At 32.7% G+C, this 25,003-nt stretch overlaps 1 protein-coding gene across 4 annotated transcripts in view; it reads left to right on the top strand.

The window, feature by feature from the left end:
• LOC116413734 (serine proteinase stubble-like) overlaps nt 1-25,003 on the top strand; it is a 41,812-nt gene that overhangs the window by 11,835 nt on the left and 4,974 nt on the right. The window contains exons 1-4 of one of the 4 annotated variants that reach the window (XM_052898223.1): nt 2,635-3,319; nt 10,164-10,343; nt 20,324-20,689; nt 23,623-23,800. In XM_052898223.1, coding sequence (XP_052754183.1) covers nt 3,031-3,319; nt 10,164-10,343; nt 20,324-20,689; nt 23,623-23,800 — 1,013 coding nt within the window. In that variant the 5' untranslated portion in view covers nt 2,635-3,030. Of the gene's footprint in view, nt 1-2,634; nt 3,320-10,163; nt 10,344-20,323; nt 20,690-23,622; nt 23,801-25,003 lie in introns of those variants that run through there. The other 3 variants (XM_052898222.1, XM_052898221.1, XM_052898220.1) reach the window with 3 other exon arrangements.

Genomic DNA, 25,003 nt, shown 5'->3' with positions numbered 1-25,003 from the left:
TTAATCTATTATATAGAGAGGAACTTATATGGTGATAATGTCGGCTCGCTATATCAGTGCGTCGAGGTTCAATTTTACAAATTTTATAAGATTTACGCTTCGAATTTATCAGGTTTACTTCATACGGTATTTCAGAATGCTTACGTAGCATAGTATTTAAAATAAATAGTTGTCGAACAGTTAAAACCCGACAGAGCACATACAGTTCCATAGTAGGGAATAAAACTGGTTTTTTAGCCAAAACTTTCAAAACAGCTCTTTGAGCCCGTTCAAGCTTCAGCAATACTGTTTTAACAGCTCCACCCCAGGAGGTTATACAGTATGTTATTATAGACTGTGCGAGTGCATAATAGACAGTTTTTAAGGTGTTGAAATCCATGACACCTCTTAATCTCTTAAAAACAAACATCAACCTTCTTACGCGGGAGACGGTACAATCAACATGTTGCCTCCACGTCATCGAACCGTCCAATGTTACCCCAAGATATTTTATACTTGTAACACGTTCCACGGATATACAATTGCAGGGATTAAGAATTGTTGAAGTTGGACAAAGATGTGGACGAATCGAAAATGCGGAGGAAGGCCGAGAGATACTATTTATAGAGAAGGGGATAAATTTTCATTTTTCAGTTCACCAGTCATATTATTTATTATTCTACTATAAGGTCTGACTTTCGTGAAATTATCATTACGTCATATCACCAACATAATTCTGTATTCTTTTTTAATACATTTTAATTAGGCTAGGACGATAAGATTTTGTTCTGCGAGATTACTAAAATTATCAATGATTTTATTATTCTAATCACGAAACGAACTATTCATCATCAGTTCTTAATTCGAAATATTTCGCAAATACTTTAGATTTACAAGTACATTTTGCGATGCATAAAAATCATCAAATTCATTTGTATTTTGTCTAAAGGATTCAATTAATTGACGAGGGAAGGGTAGCAGCGTCCCCCTTAAAACATCACCAAAGCTTATCTGCGGTTGCCAACTCGCCTGCTAAGCGTGGAGACTACTGGCGAAAGCCCTCTTATGGGGCAGACCTATGTTCAGCAAAGGACTGTTAACGGCTGATATGATGATGATGATACTTACGTAAAATACTATGCAAAAGAATTGTAAATAAATTTAAAACCCCGTTTCTTTCTAAATACCTAATTACCTATATAATTAACGAAAGAAATATTACAACATAGCAATTTGTGACTATAATTCTGAGTCATTTAATTTATACAGATTACCGTTAATTTCGTGCTTTGAAACACAATGCAACATTTAAGTGCGTTTCGTTCCACGAAGAAAACGAATAAATAAAACAATCTAATTTAGGCGAATTGACCCGCTTTTAGGCTTCGAAATTTAAATCGGCGCCCTATCAAAATCGCATTTGTCACGTTGTTTACGCAACTGTCCAATAACGTGAAACTATTAACCTTATCCAATGTCATTAGTAAAGAAAGCAGACTTGGTATACCGGGAGCAAATTACATCCTTCCCGTACGGAAACACAGACAAATACCTACACTAACATCTTGCATTTAAAACTTAATTTTGCAATAGCACTTATTGTATAGCATTATAAAATGTTATATAGGTCTTTGGTGCTCAAGGAAAATTCAACTCTGTTACTAATAAGTATAGGTTGAAATTCCTCTTTCGATGAGTGTCGCTTACCGCTTTTTTCGATCGATAACCCTTGTTTTGGAAAGCTATGGCGAAAGTCGTTGCCTTATTCGTACACCGACTACCATGTCTTGGTACTTTAATGTGATTTATTAAAATTTTATCTCTGTAATGTTCATTATCCGCGATTAAACCAGTATAGAATAAGAAGTGAAAATTATAGAAATATGAAAACTGGTCCTTCAATGGCTGTAGTTTATTAATAGGATATTGCGAATAACACATTTGAATACCGTCGATTAGGAACTCGATTTTTCTTATCATTTTGAAACCTTTTTAATTAACAACGAGCTATAGTTGTGAATTCATTTGCGTGACCAAGATATATTGACTACACATATAATACGTATGTATATACATAATAATACGTATATTAATACAACATATAATAATTTTATTTTGTACATTAGTTAAAAATAAATATACAAATTCATTGGTCTGCGTTCTACTTATTTTATAAACAAGTCTTAGTCTTCAGGTTTATGATCAGACTCTAATTAAATACTTAAAATAAACCAAATAAGTCCAAATATAATTTTCTAAAGTCAACTTTTGGCTCCATCACAAATGCAGATTAGTTTATTGTGTTATTATAATATTATAATTGTCAATTGACTTATACATAAAAGTACTTACATATAGTAGCAAGTGCTTGAAATATGAACTATAATAACAAAAGTAAACCATATCAAAACATATAATTATGTAAAAATGTATTTTTAAGCTCATAATTAATTATGTAGAAAGTATCAAAATATGTTTCTCCCTATACAATATAATATGAATTTGATATATAATAATTAGACAAATTAACGGAGCACGTGTTTCTTGTAAGTCGTTAAAATCATATTTACACATCACGCACACAATTACACACGGACAGGGTATTGTTTTATACAGCATAGAAACGTAACAACATAAAAACATTTGATGTGGTTCCGAACAAAAAAAAATGTTTACTTTTAAATAAAAAAGCTAATACTTTTAATTTCTTAAAATTAATTCTAATTTAATTACAGCTAACAGTGATTCTTGAAAATATATAAATATATATAAAAAAATGTGGTGTTAAAAGATAAATGGTAAATCACTCGTGGAACCCTAACGAAAAGTGAAAAGGAACGGATCGCACCTCACTTGCCGTTTACTTCCGATTTCCAACTTCCCGCGGATGGTCGTCTCGACAAAACAAAAGCAAAATAAATATAAGAGTGAATATAAAAAAAATGTGCGGAACGGATCGGCGTTAATTATAAAAATGTGTGAACGGAACGTGAATAAAAGTGGCGGACTGGCCGGCGCGTTTTTTAGAATAAAAAAATAAAAACATTTAAAATGGCCAATTTTAAATTTGGAAGTGCGCGCGGAATAGTGGCGTTTAGAACACTGATGTTTTTTTCTGTGATAGCTAGAGTGTGGTGCTCAGGAACGGAGAATGACGTTTTAACATTACAAGACGATTTAGATTTGAAAGAAGAGTTACCATCGGATAGGAGAAGGCCGGCCAATGAACAGGAGAAGGATATATTACTTTTAGATGCATTAGGAAGAAGAAAGGGATATCATCATAACTCGTACAGTTCTTCGCAGGAAGACGATTCCATTATGGATTTATTGGGGAAAAGTAAGTTATTTTACACTTATAATTTATATTAGATATTTTAGACATAGTTCCAGCTTCTTTTAAGTACTATGAATTAATTATAATATGTATATTTTTCTTTTGTTATTAAACTTCAGTACAGTGGTGTGTTTCGTTTCTCAAATAAGTAAATGAGATACTAGATTTGATTCTCGGTTGAACAATTTTTTAATAAAATATGTCTAATTTAAGTCAAATACGTTTATTCTACTTTTTGTCTGATATTTAAGATGCTCCAGTTGGAAAATTAATATTTTTTAACGATTTCCAAATTGAGTAAATTTCTTGATTAAATTGATTTTTTTTTGTATTTAAGTCACGCGATATCATCGCTATTTCATCAATCGATATTATATTATCATTTTATAGGACTTTCTTGCAATAATTACTTCTGTATTAATTCTATATTAATTTTAATTTATATTTTCTTGATATCATAATTAAAAGTTTTTTTTTTAGTGTACCGAATATCGAATTAAAGATTTTATTCGACTATAATAGAAACTAAATTAATATGGAACTAACACTAAAATAAACCCAATCGATTGCAAAGAATCATCAGAATTTGCATAGGTATAGTGTGACGTACAAAATTACACAAACGGATAAGGAATTTTTCCTTTTTGAAACTGCTTAAAATCTTTACAGACAAACTTGTGTAATGAATGGCTTTGTTTTCTATTTCATAAACTTCCGCATCACCATCCACATCATCATTACTATTCCACCCATTCTGAATTGAGGCTATATTTCAATGTAGCTTTATTTAGTATCTAAACTCATCTTCCATGTTTTTTACACAGGTAGATACAACATGAAATTATAATGACTGTTTCGGGTTCGATTCCTAGTCGGGCCATTTTAGAAGACGTACTTCTCCAAATTGACTCGGATCTGGGTGTACAGAGTTGTGCCCAGTTGTCCCCAGAAGTTCGTTGCCAGGATCCTCACTACACAGGGCATCCTATGAGAACCGGGCAATAGCAGTGATTACGCGGCACTTACTAGCCATTCGCCCCGACTCCACATGATTTTATTTCAACTAAAATACAGCCTATTCTATGCTGATACTATACGGCAACTCGCAATAGTAGTCTTCAAGAATGTCAACGCCTGAGGGATACCATAGATAGGGTATTTTAATAATATAATAGTTTATTCTGTTTCGTCCATGGTACTGCTCATGTCTATAGGCGACGGTTACCACTTTCCATCAGGTGGGCCGTCAGCTAGTTTGCCATTCTAAATGTCATAAAAAAATGCGTACAAAGCTACGAGTAATAGCCAGTCAACCGACTTTGAAAAGAATAAGGTTTTAATTTCTATTGTATTTTTTTATGTTTGTTACTTCATAACTCTGTCAGTTCTAAACCGATTTGGAAAATTCTTTTTGTATCTGAAACGATATACTTACAGATTGGTCTCATAGATTTTTTTTTAATCGATGTAGTAGTTTAGTTTTTAAATGAAAATAACTGATATTACCACAGTTAACAACTTTTTTTTTTGTGAATCAATCTTAATTATAGTGTTTATGTCATAAACATTTCTCGATTTGGAAAATTCTTTTGTTATCTGAAAGGATACACTTACGGATTCGTCTCATAGAGATTTTATCATAATCGGTTTGGTAGATTTATTTTCAAATCAAATCAGTTTTGTCACAACTGAAGTAATTTTTTTTTTCATTGAACACACTCAGTTATATAATATACGCATCTCATAGGAAATGTTGGCGAAGTCGAAACACGATAACAAGAGTGTAAAGCCGCAGGCAATAAATAGTTTAATACTTTTAAAAATCACCATTACGTCATTAATTTATTGTTCATTGCTAGTCAAAGGCCATGTTTCGTGTAGCTACATTAAAAAATACATTCCGAATCTTTTCTCTGAATATGTAATAGCGATTGCGTAAGCCATATAGCTAATTGCTATTATGGAATTATATAATTTATTCATTGGTAACAAGCTATTAGTTAATGTCAGCTTTGTTCGAGAACCATTTTTTAAATCATTTGATCTTTATAATAATATAATCTATACGTGAAACAAAAGCTTTGTATCCCTTTTTAAGAAAATTGCGTGGACGGAGGAGTATGAAATTTCACACACTTATAGTTTACTTATAATTTAGTGGGGAAGAAATGGTCTGAGTGGCGACCGCATACGGGTAAATGCTGTGTAGGGCGACCCCCTTATTGTCTATACCCCCTTATGGGATTAGGGTTTCTATAATGGATTATAATGAGAAGATAACCCCTACTTAATGGAATGAAGACCTCAAATGTATTGCAGGGAGTCAGTGGATGCAGGTGGCTCAGGACTGTTCCTTGTGGCACGCTATAGGGGATGTATATATTTAGCAGTAGACAGATAATAGCTGAGATGATGATGATGATGATGATGATGAAGACTAAGTTCTTGCCGCCGCGTGGTCGTTAAAGTTATTATTTTGTACTGCAATTTTAATAGTTTTACTATTTGATCTACATTTTTTTTATTGTATTGACTTAAATTAATTAAAAGTAATGCCAATTTACTGTACATAACTTTTTATAAAATAAAATAATTTTCACAAAATAAATATATGATAGATACCTAAATACGTTCCGTGATCGAAATAAAAATAACCAATATCGTTCTCCATTCCTTATTGTATGTATGTACCAAATCGGTCGTCGGGATTTTTTTTTAATGGATGATAAAATAAGTAACCTTTCTCCCCTTCCCCCTTTCGCTATCGGTATACGCTGGCGGGGCACCAGTAAGAGATGATAGGTGAGGATAAAAAACAGGTTAGTTAGCTCATCGTAATGTATGCAAGAACTAACCACGATAGTTTCCGGGAGGAACTGCATGGAGGTCAACCTAATAGAGTATATTGCTAGCAATGGGGATGTTAGACCGCAGTGTTAAGGATCTCTTTTTCCTCGACTGTTGGTTTTTTTTAATGAATAAATATGAAACGGTAACCCCCCGCCTGCGCTATTAGTATACACTGGCGGGGCACCAGTGAGGGATGATAGGTGAGGATGAAGCAGGCCAGTTGTCCCATCATGGCGAATTCATCAATAATTAACCAGGATAGATTCCAGGGGGACATGCGTGGAGGTCGATCTAATAGGGAATATTGCTGGCAGGAGGGCCGTTAGATTACATTAGTAACTTAGCCTGCCCCATAAGGGGAGTTTTGCCAGTAGTTGCCACACTTGGCAAGCGGGTTGGAAACCGCAATTAGGCTTTTAGAGATGTTTTAAGGGGGACGCTGCTGTCCATTTCTCGCTTTCCCTTAGTCACCTCTTACGACACCAACGGGTGGCCCATTCTATGTAGGGACCACATGGTTATGGAAATTACAGGGTATGGGAAATATAATATGGTAGTCTTCAAAAATGGCAACAAATGGGGATCTGAGGTGTACCACTGGCATAACAGTCTATTCTGTACTATCCACGGTATTGTTCATGTCTATAGATGACGGTTACCACCGTGTGTGCCCCGACACGGCGTGGATTAACTTACTACTGGTCAATGACAAAGGGGGAAAGGGATTGTTAGTAATGGAGTTTGACAGCCCCATTGCTAGCAATATGCCTTATTAAGTCGACCTCCACGTGGTTCCCCCTGGCAACCATCGTGAACAATTCTTGTTGAATTCGTCACAATGGGCTAACTGACCTGCTTCATCCTCACCTATCATCCTTCACTGGTGCCCCGCCGGTGTATACCGATAGCGCGGGTGGGGTTACCATTCCATTATCATCCATTTAAAAAAAATACTAGTCAATGACAAGTAATAAACCACTTGTGCAATAATGCATTATGATGAACGTGCATCACGGTCAATGTACTGGTTTACATCATTTTCTCTGGACACGCGCGTGCGAGTTTACTCTCTATTGGATTGATAGCGTGTTTACGTGACGTTTACGTCACATACTAACGTACAATTTATTTGCGAAGATAAAGTATGTATAGGGGTTATTCAAACAGCGCCCTCTAGGATTTTTGTTATATATTCTAATCTATGTTTCATATTATATATGATTCGGATCGGATCAGTTCGGATTGATACCTGCTGCTGATTTTCACCACCGTATAACCCGCCATAAACTAAAGTTTCACCCCAACCATCTGAACGAGGAGCAGTCTTTTACAGTGCGTTTTTCAAGGCACTTTCTTCCACGCACAACCACTCTTTGGAATCAACTTCCAGCAGCAGTATTACCGAACCGATACGACATCGTAAACTTCAAGAAAAGAGCATATTCCTTTTTGAAAGGCCGGCAGCACACCTGCAATGCCATTGGTGTTGTGACTGATTATGAACGGCGGTAGTCACCAACAGGTGAGCCGCATGTTTGCCCCCTGTGTTGTAAAAAAAAATATATGTTCCCTTTTGTCTGTTAGGGTTTTTTTAATGGATTATAATGAGATTGTAACCGCTCCTGCGCTTACAGTATACACTGGCGGAGTACCAGTGAAGGATGATAGGTGAGGATGAAAACAGGTCAGGCCCTAGAACACACTTTATGTGTTCTAAGGCCTGACCTGTTTTCAGAACTAACCTGACCTGTTTTAAGAAGCCCTAGAACACATAAAGTATAGACCACGTATCGAGGTCGACCTGGATGGGTCGTGGCGGGAGATATTATTGGCAATAGGACAGTAATCTCTCTTATTGAAGGGATTGTTACTAATGGGGAGGTTAGTTCCCATTGCTATCAATATACCCTATCAGGTATTCACGCGGTTCCTACTGGAAACCATCGTGATTAATTTATCGTTGAATTCGTCACGATGGGCTAACTGACCTGCCGTTTCATCTTCACCAATCATCCCTCACTGGTGCCCCGCCAGTGTACAGCGATAGCACAGCCATCATTCCATTATCATTCATTAAAAAAAAATCTCTGTTACTAACAATCCCTTCTCCTCCTGACGTATTAGGGTTTCTTCAGGGTCGGTAAAACGCATGACATCTTTGGGATTGTAGGCATACATAGGCTACAGTGACTGTTTACCATCATGCGTGCTTGTCTGCCATCTTTGTAGGACGCCAATTTTTATACATATTTGGTCAGCCATTTAAGCGTAATTAAGCAACGAACATACAAACAACTTTACAAAATTTCACAACCTATTATTATTAATGTAATAAATGTGAAAGTTTGTAACGGTGAATGTTTGATATTCTTTCACGCAAAAACTACTGAACGGGTTTGAGTGAAGTTTGGTACATGGGTAGGTTCCTATCATAACACATAGGATATTTTATGCACTGATTCACACATGGCGTAGTCGCCGGATACAACTAGTTTATAATGGTAGGATGTACAGACATCGTCCACTTACAATTTTATTATATAAATAAGATATAAATATAATTTTGTCTCACAAAGCCATTATTTATGGCGACCTATGGTGAAGGTCAATGTTGAGCACTGGACAGTGAATGGTTGAAGTGGTTATGATGAAACAAGACTGAGAAATGATATTAATTTAAAGGCCGGCAAAAGAAGGCCTACCATGAAATGTTTTCTGAAAATTAGGGACCGAACGATACACAAATTTGATGTTAAAATTACAGAACACATAGCATTTAAAAATTTTAAAATATCCTTTGGATTTTTATGGTATGATTTATCTCATAAAAAATATAAATGTGAAATGAGAGCCAAGTTCAATATTAGGAATAGGTGTCGTTTTGACTCCGGCGAATAAAAGAATTGTTAAATATATATAAAAAAAGTATATATATACTTTTTTTTATACAACTTAGAATGGCAAACAAGCCGACGGCCCACCTGATGGAAAGTGGTAACCGTCGCCTATAGACATGAGCAGTACCATGGACATAACATGGTGTGATATCCTCTGGTGTGGATATAGGTGCAAAGTTTTGTATAGAGAATCTTAAAATTTACAAGTTACAAGAACATGCGATATTATAAAAGGAATTTATATAACAATTTCTTGTTTCTTGTTACTACATTATTAATCATCGTAATACAGTATATGAAGTATTACATATGTTAAGGTAGGATATAACTAAATTTCGTTCAAATCCGTTTATTCGTTAAGTGTTTAAGTAAAATATAGGGAATATAAAACATTACCAGAGGGAGACTTTGTACAAAAGTCGTATGTTTGGCCACCTCTGTCCCATTCGTGTTTCAACCGTAAAGCAGTTGTGTTTGCATGGCTGTTTCGGTTTGAAAGATGGGATATGGCGTGAATTTACAAGGTACAGAGGAATAACACCTGAGTCCTCAGGAATGGCGACGCATGAAGGGTATCATGGGCGAAACAGTATACTCTGTTATGTTCATGGTACTGCTCATGTCTATAGGCGACGTTTACCGCTTTCCATCAAGTGGGACGTCAGCTTGTTTGCCATTCTAAGTTATATAAAAAAAAAAACAGGCCATAACATGTAGGTATGTGGAGTATTTTTTATGTATTTGTTCACAATTGCAACAACAGTCGATACATATTTCTGACTGTCCTATTAGAGATTAGCATCGTGAGAATATTGTTGTAACTTCAAACAAAAAAGGCTTTTAATTTGATTTCTTTTTATGTTTGTCACCTCAAAACTCCGTCATTTATAAATTTGGAAAATTATCTTCTTATCTCAAAAAATATACCTTGTACCTTCAGAATAATCCCAAACAATTTTCATCAATATAGGTCCCGTATTTTGGTTATTACTTGTTTTTCCAAGTAATTGGTTTTGTCGCGATTGAAATGTTTCTTTTTTTTTGTAGAACACAATCCTAAATTATGTATTTATTTATGTAAATTATGTTCTTTATTTCAGTGATCCCACAAACGTGTCGATACCGCGGCGTGCGGTACGCGTGCGGTCTGAGCATATCATGCGTGCTCGGTGGCGGGAAACCGTTAGACTTGTGCTCGGGCGGCATGATCTGGGCGTGCTGTGTCGACAGAGACACAACTGAGAGGCCCACCGAGCTGGCTCCTGTAGTCCACAATGCTAGTAAGTTGCATCTATATGTTTTCAATCTGTACTCTTTTTGAATTTCGAACAGAACGACCGACGACAATTGGCGAGAAATCATAATTTAGTGTATTTTACGAATGACAAGGCATTCTGCCTTGTGGTCGCAGCCTTTAGAAAAAAATTAGTAAGATTTTTTTTTAGCTGATCTACTCTGTATTTAATATCGATATAAATGCAATCTTTTGCCAATGACAGTTTTGTAATGCACTCATAAAATAACAATTACTAATTAAATTAGAATTCAAATCAGTTCGCATGAGCAATTTTAATGTATCTTGTTCGATAACATGCATCTATTAGAACAATAAGGAATCATTATACCGCTAGTATTGCAATTCAAGAGAGTAAAACGTCTTATTTCCAATATCGATCAATTAGTTTTTATTTCAACAGATAATAAATTTCCAAACCCTGCATTCATAAAAAATGGCGATTTATAAGTGCTTAAACAAGTCTATTTAAATAAACATGATTTAAATTTGAAAAAGCGCCATCTAGATCCAATTTACGCAAAACTATAGTTGACTTCGTATTTTACAAAAATGTTACTTGTAACTATTTAAAGATTATCTAACACTTCTCAGGTCTTTGAACCATCATTATTTTAATACATTTTTATCCCTTTTTCTGTCATATTGTCATAGATGTTTTTATTGCAGAAAAAAATATATACATATTTTAACAATATTAAATAAAATTTTGTCCGTCGGTCGTTCTATTTTACTTAATGTTTGTATTATTTCATATAGATTTCTATTTATGTGTCTAATTCTAATTGTAATTAATCATAAGACCTGTCTTGTTTTTGTGTTTAATGTTTTACAGCTTTATCGAAATTACTAATTTTATTAAAAAAAATATTATAAGTTTTAGTCAAATATCTCGTTCTATAAACCTTTTTAATAATTTATAAAATTAATTTAAAGCAACCAATAAAATACAGATTATACAGACTCATGATATATCACGTAATGCAATGTAAATTGTTTTCTAAAACGCTGTTTTTTTATGATATTTTACAAATTTTATTATTAAGAGCATTCATACTGAATTTTACCGAAGTGTGGCGATGTCAGAACTATTTGTCAATTAAAAAAAAAACAGTTATTGAACACTTTTTAATACGTCTTTATTTTTACTTAATAAAAAAATTAATAATTACAGCATGGGATTCTTTAAAAAAGCGATAAAGAGGTATCTTCAGGGTCGGCAATGTGCTCGTAATGGTATTGCAGGCATTCATAGGCTACGGTAACCGCTTACCATCAGGTGGGCCGTGTACTTGTTTGCTACCTTTGTGGTATAAAAAAGAAGTAATCTAGTGCACGAGTAACACACTAGTTCGTTATCGGAGCACTTTTAAAAATAGTCAAACAGAAATAATGAAAATTGATCAATTATTTTTGAAAATTAACGGTTATTTCAACAATAGTCCGTATACGCTCTCCATCAACAGGGAGTTCAACCCCATATCTTAGAATCTGAATGGTCGCATACAGAGCGGTGTCTGAGGTGCTTTCTTCCGCGAATGCTCCAATTGTAAAATGTTTTTTTTTATACCACTGAGATGGCAAAGAAGCATACGGCCCACCTGATAATAAGTGGTTACCGTAGCCTATGAACACCTGCAATACCAGGGACATTACGCGTACGTTGCCGACCCTGAAGAAACCTCTTTACCCCCCTTTTGAAGAACCCCATGCTGTAGTCTCTTGGGAAAACCTCGGCAGGGAGCTTATTTCACAACCTGAGTGTTCGTGGCTCCCTGTTAAAATGTTCATGTAGGCCGTATGCTTGTTTGCCACTTTAGCGGTATATAAAATAATTTAAACTAAGTTCCACAAAAAAATCTACTCCAATAGTGGCAAAAAATTATATTGATTTAAAAACTAAACTACTGAACCGATTTTAATGAAATTTTTGAGGGACCAATCTGAGAGTTCGTATATTACTTTCAAATTGTTTCTTTTCAAGTTAATAAAATAATAATTTTTAAATCTATTTATAACTGACGAATTTATGAGGTACCTAACGAACATAAAAAAATACAACGTAATTGAGAATCTTTTTTTTTCAAGTTGGTTGAAAACTTTGACGTTGCAACACTTCACTAAGATTTATTATGAACTCTCTTAATGTATAGTAACTAAACTTTTAAATTTTGTATGATAACGTTATATATGTATGACTACTAAAATATAATGTATGTTTAAATAATGTATTATGGTGCTGAAATATTTAATGAATAAATACGAAAGTGTCTTTTAGTGCCGTACACACATACAATTGCAGACCTAAAATCACTTGTCTAAATCACTTATAAAAACATGCGTAATATGGATACCGATCCAATATATATATATTGGGTTCTTCTGGATATTAATGGCGAAAAACGGTCGAATATTTAGTTTCAAATATGCTAAAAATCTGTTATACAATATTATCATCAGATATATAATATAATAATATCACCAGAGAGAGACTTTGTATAAGTTTGTAACTCGATTGCTTGGGTACCTCTGTCGGTCATTCGTGTTTCAACCGTAAAGTAGTTGTGTTTGCATGGCTGTGTTTCGGTTTGAAGGGTAGGATATGACAGTGAATTTACATGGTACAGAGGAATAACACCTGAGTCCTCAGGAATGGCAACACATGGGGGATATCATGGGTGAAACAGTATACGCTGTTATGTCCATGTGTATAGGCGACAGTTACCACTTTTCATTAGGTGGGACGTCAGCTTGTTTGCCATTCTAAGTTGTTTAAAAAAAATTATTATTTTTTAGATAACATACTTTTAACATATTCGTTATTGAACCAGTACATAGATATTGTAACTAAAATGTAATAAAAATAGATACTGCTATATATTACCAACTTATAAGAGTATGACCCTATGTTACCGAGGGTAATGAGGTCTAACAGCCCTATTGCTAGCAATGTGCCCTAACAGTTCGACCCCCACGCGATTCTCTCTGAAAACCATTTTGTTTAATTATTGCTGAATTAGTCACGGTAGGCCACCTGACCTGCTTCCATCCTCACCTATCATCCCTCACTGGTATCCCGCTAGTTTATACCGATACATTTTTTTTTTAATTTATTTATGACCATGGATACAAGTCCTTTAGTCGCATAAATAATATTTACAATAGGAATAACCGCAGATGTGTGGGAGTATATATCAATAGCGCAAGCGAGGTTACCATTCGATTTTCACACATTAAAAAGGCTATGTTACCATGTGAGTAATATACTAAATCCCTATTCATAAAAACTAGTGGTCGGCCAGTGGTCGAAGTTCCACCATAACATATATTGTAATAAATGAATTTATTATGGTTATGTATATCAAGCTAATTAAGCTTATTGTTATATCAAGCTAAAAGATGTGTGTGTGTGTATGTATGTATTTTGCATATATAAAAACCGATCATTGTCATTACGCAAATGTGAAAACGATTCATGGCTTAACATAGATATAAATTTGATTATGTATTGACTGTAATTCAGCTGTACGTTTTCCAAAAAATAAATAAATAAATGTGACATTCAATAAGCAGTAACAATATTAAGGTATTCTCAATTTGACCAGACTTTAACAATAAACAAAAGAGAGTGTGTCAAATACATGGTAGTATGTGCAATGTTTTTTTTTTTTTATTGATATAATGTATTTTTTATGCATTATTTAAAAGAAAATTAGTATACTGCACACCTTCTCTATATAAACTATAAGTGTGCGAAATTTTATACTCCTCCGTCCGCGCAATTTCGTAAAAAGGGGTACAAAGTTTTTGCTTCACGTACTAAAATATATAGATGTAACTTTAATTTATTTGGTACAATAATATTTTGTTCAAGTTAACCCTACAAAATTTATTGATATCGTTTACCGTAGGCATTTTACTCGTAATAGTCAAGTGACAATAAGTGTATTACGAAACCATACGTGTTTAAGCGCTCTCTCCGATCCGTGCAAGTGATAAGTTAACAAAGTGTCACGATTCTTTCCTTTTGGAGCTAAGCCAAAGCGTTTGCGGCTTTCTTAAAATTTCACATTTATTACCTAAGTGATTTCGAGCAATTTAAGATTATATTCCACAAAAAAATCGACTTGTTCCACAAAAAAATAGACTTCAATTCTGGCAAAACTAGTTATTATAATTTCGAAACTAAACTACTAAGTATATCCTCTCAGATAACAAAAAAAATTTTCTAAATCGGTTTATAACTGACGGAGTTATGAGGTAACAAATCTAATAAAACCTAACCGAATTGAGAACTTCTTTCTTTTTGAAGTCGCTTGAAAATTAAGTAATTTCAAATAGGGGAAATGTTTTTATATTTAGATACACAACAGCTTCATCAATTTTGAACCAATTTGGATTATTTATATTTTATTATTTTATTTAATTTTTATTTTGTTTAGACTTTCTTATAATAAATCACTTGGCTGAAAATTTTGATTAATTTTTCGTGCAAAATTCTTAAATAATTATTCTCTATTCAAATCTGTTCGGGCAGATTTATTTTCGACTTTGTACATTACAACAATAGTGCTAATTGTCCATTGTATACCACGGTTTCCTATCGCTGCGAGTCCGCAACCACCGCCACCCAAGTTCACGCACTGATTGTTCCAAGACGAATAATTACGTGCACTTATTTCCGGAGTTGTACTCCATTCATATAATCAAATTCTCTTACCGTTATTTCGTAACAAATTTACACTTTCACGACTGTACTGACGTGGTTATATTATATGTTAGCTTTTGCCCGCCACTTTGTATGTATGGATTTTGAAAGTAGTTGTAAACAACCATTTAATAACCATTTTTAGATGACTTACGAGTATCAAGATAAATTATAAACTAGATTTTGATTTGGAATAAAAACAGATCTAAGAGTTTACTGTAAAATAAAATACCGAATTTTCGAACGTAATTTCGTGTTTTCATTCACACCGAAATTGGTTGTTTTTTTCTTACGTTTGTTACCTTATAACTCCGGTAGTTATAAATCTATCTGTAGTTTTATGGGACCAATCAGTAAGTATAGGATATACTTACATAGAAATGTTATCAAATTCGGTTAAATACTTTGGTTTTTAAATAAAAATACCTGGTATATAAGGTCCACCTAGACAGCTGATATTTATTTATTTTTTAGAAAACGTACAGCTGAAATACAGTCAATACATAATCAAATTTATATCTATGTTAAGCCATGAATAGTTTTCACATTTGCGTAATGACACAATTGATCGGTTTTTATATATGCAAAATACATACATACACACACGTACACATACATATATATACACATACATACACATACACACGCATATATACACACATCTATAAGAATTAAAAAGTTATAAATTTTGATGAGACATCTTTTAGCTTGATATATAATAACAAAACAAAAGCAACATAAAGCGAAACAACATTACTAAAATAGTCAATTAGGTGCAGCAGGACGAGAACCAAAGATATGATGAATATGAGAATATGATGATGATGACGTTGGTAGTGCACTATGAGTAAATATTCTTACTTATAATGAAATGAAATGAAATTTATTGCGCTGAATGTGGTAATATTATAAATTTTTCGGTAGCCTTATCATTTAGCCAGTTTGGCATACAACATTATGCAAATATATTGCTTGCTTTATGCTCACTTATTTTGTACGTGCAGACTTTAGAAGTAGGAAAAACAATAAAATTAGATATATGATACATCAAGATGATATCTACACCACATTTTATGTTATACCTTCAGAGACTGTGAAAACTGCATGTAATTTAGTGCGGTAGTTGATGCTAGAAGAAACATACAGACATATATACATAAAATTCCTAAAAATGATTATTTTAACATTTCTTATCGTTATTAAGACCCGTCGTATTATTTTTTCTTAAATATTTTCTATGTTTAGATATAATTTAGTTACAATTTTATTATATTACTAGCGGCCCGTCCCGGCGTCGTACAGGTGGACATTTTTACATTTAAAACAGTGGCCATTAAGGCTGCACACGCGACGAAAGCTTAAAAATGGAGTAACTTCTCCCGTTTTCCCAATATTTCCCTTCACTGCTCTGATCCTATTGAGTGTAGCGTGATGAAAAGTATACTATAATCTGCCCAGGAATATGAAGACGAACGAACGTACAGACAGACAGACATAAATTTTACTGATTGTATTTTTGGCATCAGTATCGATCACTAATCACCCGCTGATAGTTATTTTGGAAATATACTTCATGTACAGAATTGACCTCTCTACAGATTTATTATAAGTATAGTTTAAACTAGAAGCAGTACAAGATAATAGCTGCATTGTAGAACGTTATTATACAGTTAAAGTAAGATAACGACTCTTATTGAACTATTTAGTTATACAAAAGTAACTTATAGAAATTGTACTTTATGACTATTATTGTTTATTAGGAGAAAAGGCCGATCTGTCGCAACAGTCGTGACCTAAGATCACCTTCGGCTGAATTGTACAAGATTAGAGAGAAACCTAAGAGAAAGTGACAAATTATGTCACAGCCATTGGGCCGTTAACACAATAGTATAGTACGGATGGTATAGAAAGTTAATTTCATATGTACCTTATATTCTATTAATGGAGCGATAAGTACATTTTAAACCGTAACAAGTGGATTTTGTTCCACAAAAAAACGCCGACTCCAATTGTGGCAAGACCACTTGTTTTGATTTAAAAACTAAACAATAGAAGCGATATTGAGAAAATTTCTACAGGACCAAACTAAAAAAAAACAACCAAATTGAGAATGTCCTCTCTTTCTGAAGTCGGTCGAAAGTATACTTATAGACACATGATCTATCTTTTCATTTAAGAGTTTCCTCTTGTTGGTGCAACTAATTCATCCAGCCAGTTCTATCCCAGGCCATATCCATGACCTCCCTACACGACACGTAGTGTTTCTTTTATCTATCCCACGTAGGTATCCCTCGGTCTTCCTCTTTCTCTATTACCCTCTATTTTTCCTTCTACTATGCTCTTTAAAAAAGACACATGATGCCGGTTATAAATTTTAAAATTATTAATTAAATAAAATGAGTTTATTTTATTAGAATGTAAGTAATTTTTAAATGGAAGTGGTTTACATTTCCCGTATACATTCTGTCTCTTTGTCGGTGTGCAAATGTTTAGCATTATAAGAAATTTACATATATATTCTACATTATATTTCCTTTTATTAGAGGTATAATTAAATCTGTTTGTCTACGAAACATCTCGTCGTTCTTCGGCGTATTTTGTCACATTGGAGGCCACTTTTTTCAACCGATTTCAAAAAGAAGGAGGTTCCCTATTGAATTGTATTTTATTTTATATTTGTTACCTCATATGTAACTCCGTCGAATACATGCTCAACACTTTAAATAAAGAGAGTCAAAGATGTGGCTTGAAAATGAACTCTACGAAGACTTTTGCTATAACCAATAGTAAAAAAATACCTCTTATTGTGGAGACACGAAGTATTGATTATATGGAAGAGTACATATATCTAGGGATAAACATATTCTTTACAGCTCCGACCAACACAGAAGTACAACGCAGAATTAAAAAAGCTTGGTGTAGGTACTGGTCTTTGGGGGAAAATTTTAAATCAACGTTACCTGTTACATTGAAAAAGAAGGCAATGGACACAATAATTCTCCCAACATTGATGTATGGATGTCAGAGTTGGGCATTGACCAAAGATTCCTTAAATAAAGTTCAAGTGTTCCAAAGAGCAGCAGAAAGAAACATGATAGGATTAAATCTTAAAGATAGAAAGAGAAATAAGGATATAAGGAAAATTACACAGGTTATCGATGCTGCTGAGCTGGTCTGTAGACTAAAATGGAGGTGGGCAGGACACTTAGCAAGGATAACAAATGGTCGATGGAGCGAAAAAATGTTGTATTGGTATCCACGAAATAAAACAAGACACGCGGAAGACCTAAGACGCGATGGAGTGATGACATTGTTGATGTGGCAGGCCCTACTTGGACGAGACTCGCAAAGGACAGAAATATGTGGAAAAGGTTGGAAGAGGCCTATATCCTTAAATGGATACCCAAGTAAAGGAAAGGATATAATAATAATATAAAAAAAAAGAATGAATAATTTATATAATCAATATTTTTTTATAAGTTTATTTTATTAATAAAATAAGTATTATTGAATGAAATTGCATGTAATATTTTTTTTCTTTTCTTTATAATGGGAAATAAAAGGCTTTTTTATTTTATTTTTTATTTATTTATTATTTATTATGTAACTCCGTCAGTTCTAAACCGATTTGGAAAATTCTTTTGTTTTTCTGAAAGGATAGACTTACAGATTGGTTTCACAGAAATTTAAAATTTGAAGTTTGTAGGTTTAATTCTTAGACCAAAATAACTGGTTTTGTCACAATTGAAGTCGGTTTTTTTGTGTGTCACAATCTTTAATTATAGAAGCAAAATAGAATAGAATAGAATAAATAATTATTGTGAGCTGTACATTATAATTTTTCGTAAGAGGTTATTAACGTCTTAAAGGAAAACGCAGCCTTCCCATACATCGGGTATACAATACAATTAATCACATAACATTAATTATTTTACAATCATACAATGAAATCGTCAATAAAGTTGAAAATAAAATAAAGCACGTCAATCAACAGTCACAAACTAACACATGGTCACCATTACAATATATTAATGATCACCTTATACATTAATTAAATTATTTATAATGTCAATATAAAAAAAAATTACAAAAATATATTTCGTGTTACGCAAATAATGTTTCTTTTATGGGTACTTGATTGGCTTGTACATAATCAAACCTATTACACGACGACTAGGGATCACGTATTACTTTCACCATAAAATCGATGGAGTATTATTGCTTATTATAAACTTTCTTTGGAATGCGTTACGTCGATAACATAATCATTACATAAATGTATTATTGGTAATCATAAATACAGAGACGGCTGGACTATTACGGCAATTTTGTAATTATCCGTAGATACGAGTATGATATCTCTCACTAGATGGAGTGGCGACCTCAAATGCACTGCAGGGAGTCAGGTAGTTCAGGCCCGTTCTTTATGACAGCCTATGGGGGAGACCTATATTCAGCAGTAGACAGATAATGGCTAATATGATGATGATGATGATGATGATGAGGTAAAATGATGAAAGAGGACTGCAGTATATATCTCTAAAACATATAACGTTACTAAAAGCCTAACACCCTGCAACCCTGTGGTTGCTAAACCGCCTGCCAAGCATATCTTTTTTTTATACAACTTAGAATGGCAAACAAGCTGACGGCCCACCTGATGGAAAGTGATAACCGTCGCCTATAGACATGAGCAGTACCATGGAAATAACAGAGACTGTTTCGCCCATGATAGCCCCATGCGTTGCCATTCCTGAGGACTCAGGTGTAATTCCTCTGTACCCAGTAAATTCACGCCATATCCCACCGTTCAAACCGAAACACAGCCATGCAAACACTGCTTAACGGTTGAAACACGAATGAGACGGAGGTACCCAAACAATCGACTTGGAAAACATTGCTCCTTATGGGGCAAGCCTATCCACATATCATTACATCACATCCATACTGTCTCTATGCATTGCTATTCTTGAGGACAACGATGTTATGTCTCCATATAGTTTTACGATAGAAATGCATATGCAAATACATAGCACATATGCAAACTACTTTAGTACAAAGTCTCCTACAAAGTTTAATTAATAAAATGAGATTTCATTTGCCCTCACCTATCATCATTGATTTATACCCCACCAACTTATAGAAATGATTACTGTTTTCATCAAAAAGAACCTACAACACAATTCATTATACTAAGCATAATAAAAACAACCATAGTTAAACAGGTATACAAACTTAATACATAAATTCCCATACAGGTGACCTTATTGAACTCATCGGCACATTCCCCCACGAAAACTATGATTATCAGAACACAAATCAATTCGAGGACCCTATCATCATCTACGCAGACACTAACCGACCGAAACCGCACCACAACCGGCCGAAACCGGGCACTAACCACCCAGAACCGGATCAGAACCACCCGAAACCGGATTGGGAGTACAACCAAAACCATTACTTCCACGTGAAACCCTCATATCACGAGAGCACAACCACAAAACCTACACAGGACGAATTTTACACCCCGGACCATTACCCGGGTCAAAATAACGGAGACGGTGGTGATGATTATGTGCCTGTCCACACAAACGGTCACAAACCGCAGGGACCTAGTTATCCGGGTGAGATGTTTGGTGCATATATGGATGCTCTTTTAAATTACCAATGGACAAACTCAAGTGGTTACTTTTATTATTGTTTGTAAAAAAAAAATCTAAATAAAAAAAATGTTAATTTTAAACTTTCGCTTTGTTTACACATATTTTAAATACACAATGGGGACTTAGTATGATGTAAAAGCTTAGAATAAAGAAGCAGGTATGTAGCTACTATTTACCTGTAAAAGCTTTTACATCGAGTTAAGTCCCTATTGTGTATTTAAAAAAAATGTTAACGAAAATGGATCAGAATACTTTATTTCCTTTGAATAAAAAAGTTTTTATTAAATAAATTGCATATTCAGCTAATATTAAGCATGAAAGTTTTAAAATACAGTTTATAATTCGAGAATCAATAAATTAATATGTCACATTAATTTATATAAATTATAATTTGAAATAATGTAATAAATGTGACGCTAACAATTACTGTTATTGGAACATAGGTATATGACAAAATGTTTAAATGAAATTTTAAAACATTAAAGGGGATTAATAAATTAAATTAAGTATTACAATTTGATTTATTATATTATTTTTAATATCAATAAATTTATAATCAATCGCTAGAAACAATAATAACAAATGTAAATTGTAAATATAAATTTAAACATCTAAAAAAATGTATTTATTTAAAAAAAATTTTTGATAAAATAACCACGCCTTAAGTGATTTTGGCAGCTATTATAGGAGTAACCTGAACTATATGCTAATTTGTTAAAAAAAAATGCTTTCAGGGAGCGGGTATAAATTTTTATTTCGTTCAGTTATCGAATTTTATTTTGTTAACCAGATAAATAATCTATATAAATTCATCATCATAAATTGTAAGATCATCAATCGAATAATAATTTCTTGGGCCAAATTTTTTCTTGTTATTAACATACTACAAAATAATAATAAATTAACTATAATCTTCACCAAATTAAGGCAAATATGAATTGGCTATTCGTGGCTCTAAGAACTCTAAGTTCGACCACATCATCAGGCGAGATCATGTTCAATTGAGGGGTCCTTCAATAATAAAAACATGTTATACGTTTTAATTGTATATATACTAATATAAAATAACAAAATTTGAATAAATAATAATTAAATAAAATATACTATGGCTTATATGTGCTAAAATACATAAAAGAGTTATATATATATATATATATATATATATATATATATATATATATATATATATATATATATATATATATAAATATATATATAAAAATAAAAACATAAAAGAGTAACAACTATTACCCGTATACAAACACTCAAAGTACTTCCAGCGATGTCCACTTGAGTTTTTCCGTTGTTGCGATGGCCTATCACTTTCTCGCTTAGATACTCGTACACCACAGCGGCTTCATAATCATCGGCACCTTTCTGTTTATTACTGCACACGCTTATAATGGGTATATTACACTCTCAAATCCATAGAATGGTGACGTCACGATACGTCGAGACGTCACTCTTAAGTCATTTTAAGGTCAAAAAATGACTGAAATCTGACGTCCATTTAGAGTCACAGACGTCACCATGATATTTGTGTTATTATAGGATCATAGAAAAAGATATGTTTAGAGTTTATAAATGTATTTTTATTATCATTTTAAGGTTTTAACTCTTTGATTATTATTTATTAATATGATTATTATTTTTTGTTGTAAAACTTGCAAATCTGAACAAAATATCGGTAAAATAAATAAATAAATAATTATAATAAGAACTCGTCAAGTACGTCTAATTATTGTAAATACATATAAATAGGTTTAACTGTTTAAACTTTTTCATAAAAATTTAAAGGCCCATTAAACCTTTATCGAAGTGTTTTATCTATTGTACAAATGGTTAAAGGAGGTTTTAGTTTTATGCGAGTTCAACAATTGCTTATACATTTAAAAATAAAATATACATAACATGATCCTATATATTTGACAATGTAATATACCCCTCAATGTATTGTCTATATCTATATAATTAATAATCGATCGATCAATTGTTAAGAGAATCCATTCACACAAACAGCTATTACAACTACATGCGAAAAATCGACTATTGTCACTGAATTCCTCTATTTGACTCATGTAAATAAAAAAATAAATATAATCTTTCCCTGTGGAGGGACTTTAAATAAAAATGATTTTATTTAGTCTCTCCATGGGGATGTCATGTCTATTTTTTACCTAGTAATTTCGCCACCAAGTAGACTTATTCTACGTTGAAACATGAAAAATTACAAGATATTATTTGATACTGTGATTTAAGATCTACAAGTTATAAGGGCTAGCAATAAAGGTGTTATGCCTGGTGTCGCAAACGTTAGTGATTTGCGGTGATCGATTGTCATCAGGCTAGCTATATGCTTAATTGCCACCCTCGTTTGTGTAGTTGGTATACAAATGGATTTTCTTAATAATTCTTGTGTAAATGTATTTATATGTGTTTTGCTTTAAGGGCTTTCATTTGTTGTATAATATTGTGTTGTTTTGTGTATATGTTATGTTAGAGATTCAAATTAATTAGGAATTTATAGTTAATTTATACAAATCTTAATCAAATATGATTAATGACAAAATTACAATTTATTTATTTAGATAATGTATCAACACAATAAAATAAAACATTGCATTAAAATATTTAATGCATTGTTTTAATTTACTGTGTTTTATTGCGGTTTTATTATTTCTTTAGTTTAAGAAAAAATATAAATAATGTACAATTAATTATACAATTTTACAAAATAATATAATTAATTATGACTTGATAAATTGTATTTTAATTTCAAATATAAAATTTTAAAAAAGAAATAGCTTCAATTATATTAATTTTACATAGCAAATCTAATTAAATATTTTTAATTAAGAAGGGAGTGAAAATAATCACTTATTGTATTATTTCAGGTTGTGGCGAACATTTCACAAGGTCGAATCGCATCGTGGGAGGTCACTCGACAGGGTTCGGCTCGCACCCGTGGCAAGCTGCCCTCATAAAGTCAGGGTTCTTGAGCAAGAAGCTCGCTTGTGGTGGCGCCTTGATCTCTGACAGATGGGTGGTCACCGCGGCGCATTGTGTGGCCACGTAAGTGTATAACTTTAGTGAATTATTATAGATTTTAATATAATTGAAAAAAAGAATACTGCATAATTTACATACATTTTCAAAAAATATGATATTTTATGTATTTATTTATTGTATGTATATATTTATTTATTTAATATAATATGTGTATGTTTATATTATATGAATATATTATATATATTACTTTATTTTTCCTCTATTCAATAATGCACCATCTACTTATTTCTCTGTTTGCCTAACGGCTGACTGGTAGAGAACACTGTCCGGTGTTAAGTCCACCATATGTACATAGAATATTACTGTGTACTAAAGTTTAAGTAAATAAATATTTGTAATGTTATAAAACTTATTATTTCGTATAAATTACTCGTAAAATAGGATCAACACGAGAGGAATTATTATAAATTTCAAATACAATCAATAAAGTCGGTTCAGAATTGGTAAATTGTCTTTTGCTAGTAAGTGAATTTTTAATTCACGTAAGTAAACGAACGACGAAAAATAGCTAGAACCTATTATAAATGTGAAAGTGAATATGTTTGTTTTAGTGCCTTAATAGTTTAACTGTATACATATTACAATATATACATATAAAACTCGCTATTTTCTTGAAATTAGAATAGAATATGAATTAGTGTGAATTTGTAATAGGAATGACATACATAATTAATTGAAATTAGCAATTATGTAAATTATGAATAAATGATCTGTGTCTGTATCTGCGTAGGATGTTTGCCATGAATAAAGGCATAGTATTAGGAATCATCAGCGTTCCTGCTTTTGCAGGAACTTTAAGCTGAATTGGCATCCTTCTTCATTACCATAACACTGACTGATTTCTACTACTCTTTATATATAAATGTAAACTTTTTTTTTCTATATTTTATTTATTTATTTCTATGTTGTTATTACTTATAATCTAAGTATATGTAAGTGCTATGGTTTATTGAAATAAATTTTCATTCATTCAAATTTTCATTTGTTCAATCATAATGAGCGAAACTAAATGTAGCAACTGAAATCTTTATACTGTCAAAAAATGAATGCAAAAATAATTGGCAAATTGACAACAAAGTATACAGACAACATAAAAATGTAATTTTGTAATATATATTAAGTAAATGTGTGCGATATGTCAGAAACTATTTTTTTTTTATATTTACCGCGGGTACATATAATAAAAGCTATACAATAGCTTAAAAA

Source organism: Galleria mellonella, unplaced genomic scaffold (genome assembly GCF_026898425.1).
Source record: "Galleria mellonella isolate WM207_F2 unplaced genomic scaffold, CSIRO_AGI_GalMel_v1 utg424, whole genome shotgun sequence".
Taxonomy (NCBI): Eukaryota; Metazoa; Arthropoda; class Insecta; order Lepidoptera; family Pyralidae; genus Galleria; species Galleria mellonella.
The sequence above is the reverse complement of the archived record's forward strand: the minus strand, read 5'-3'. Positions and strand labels throughout refer to the sequence as shown.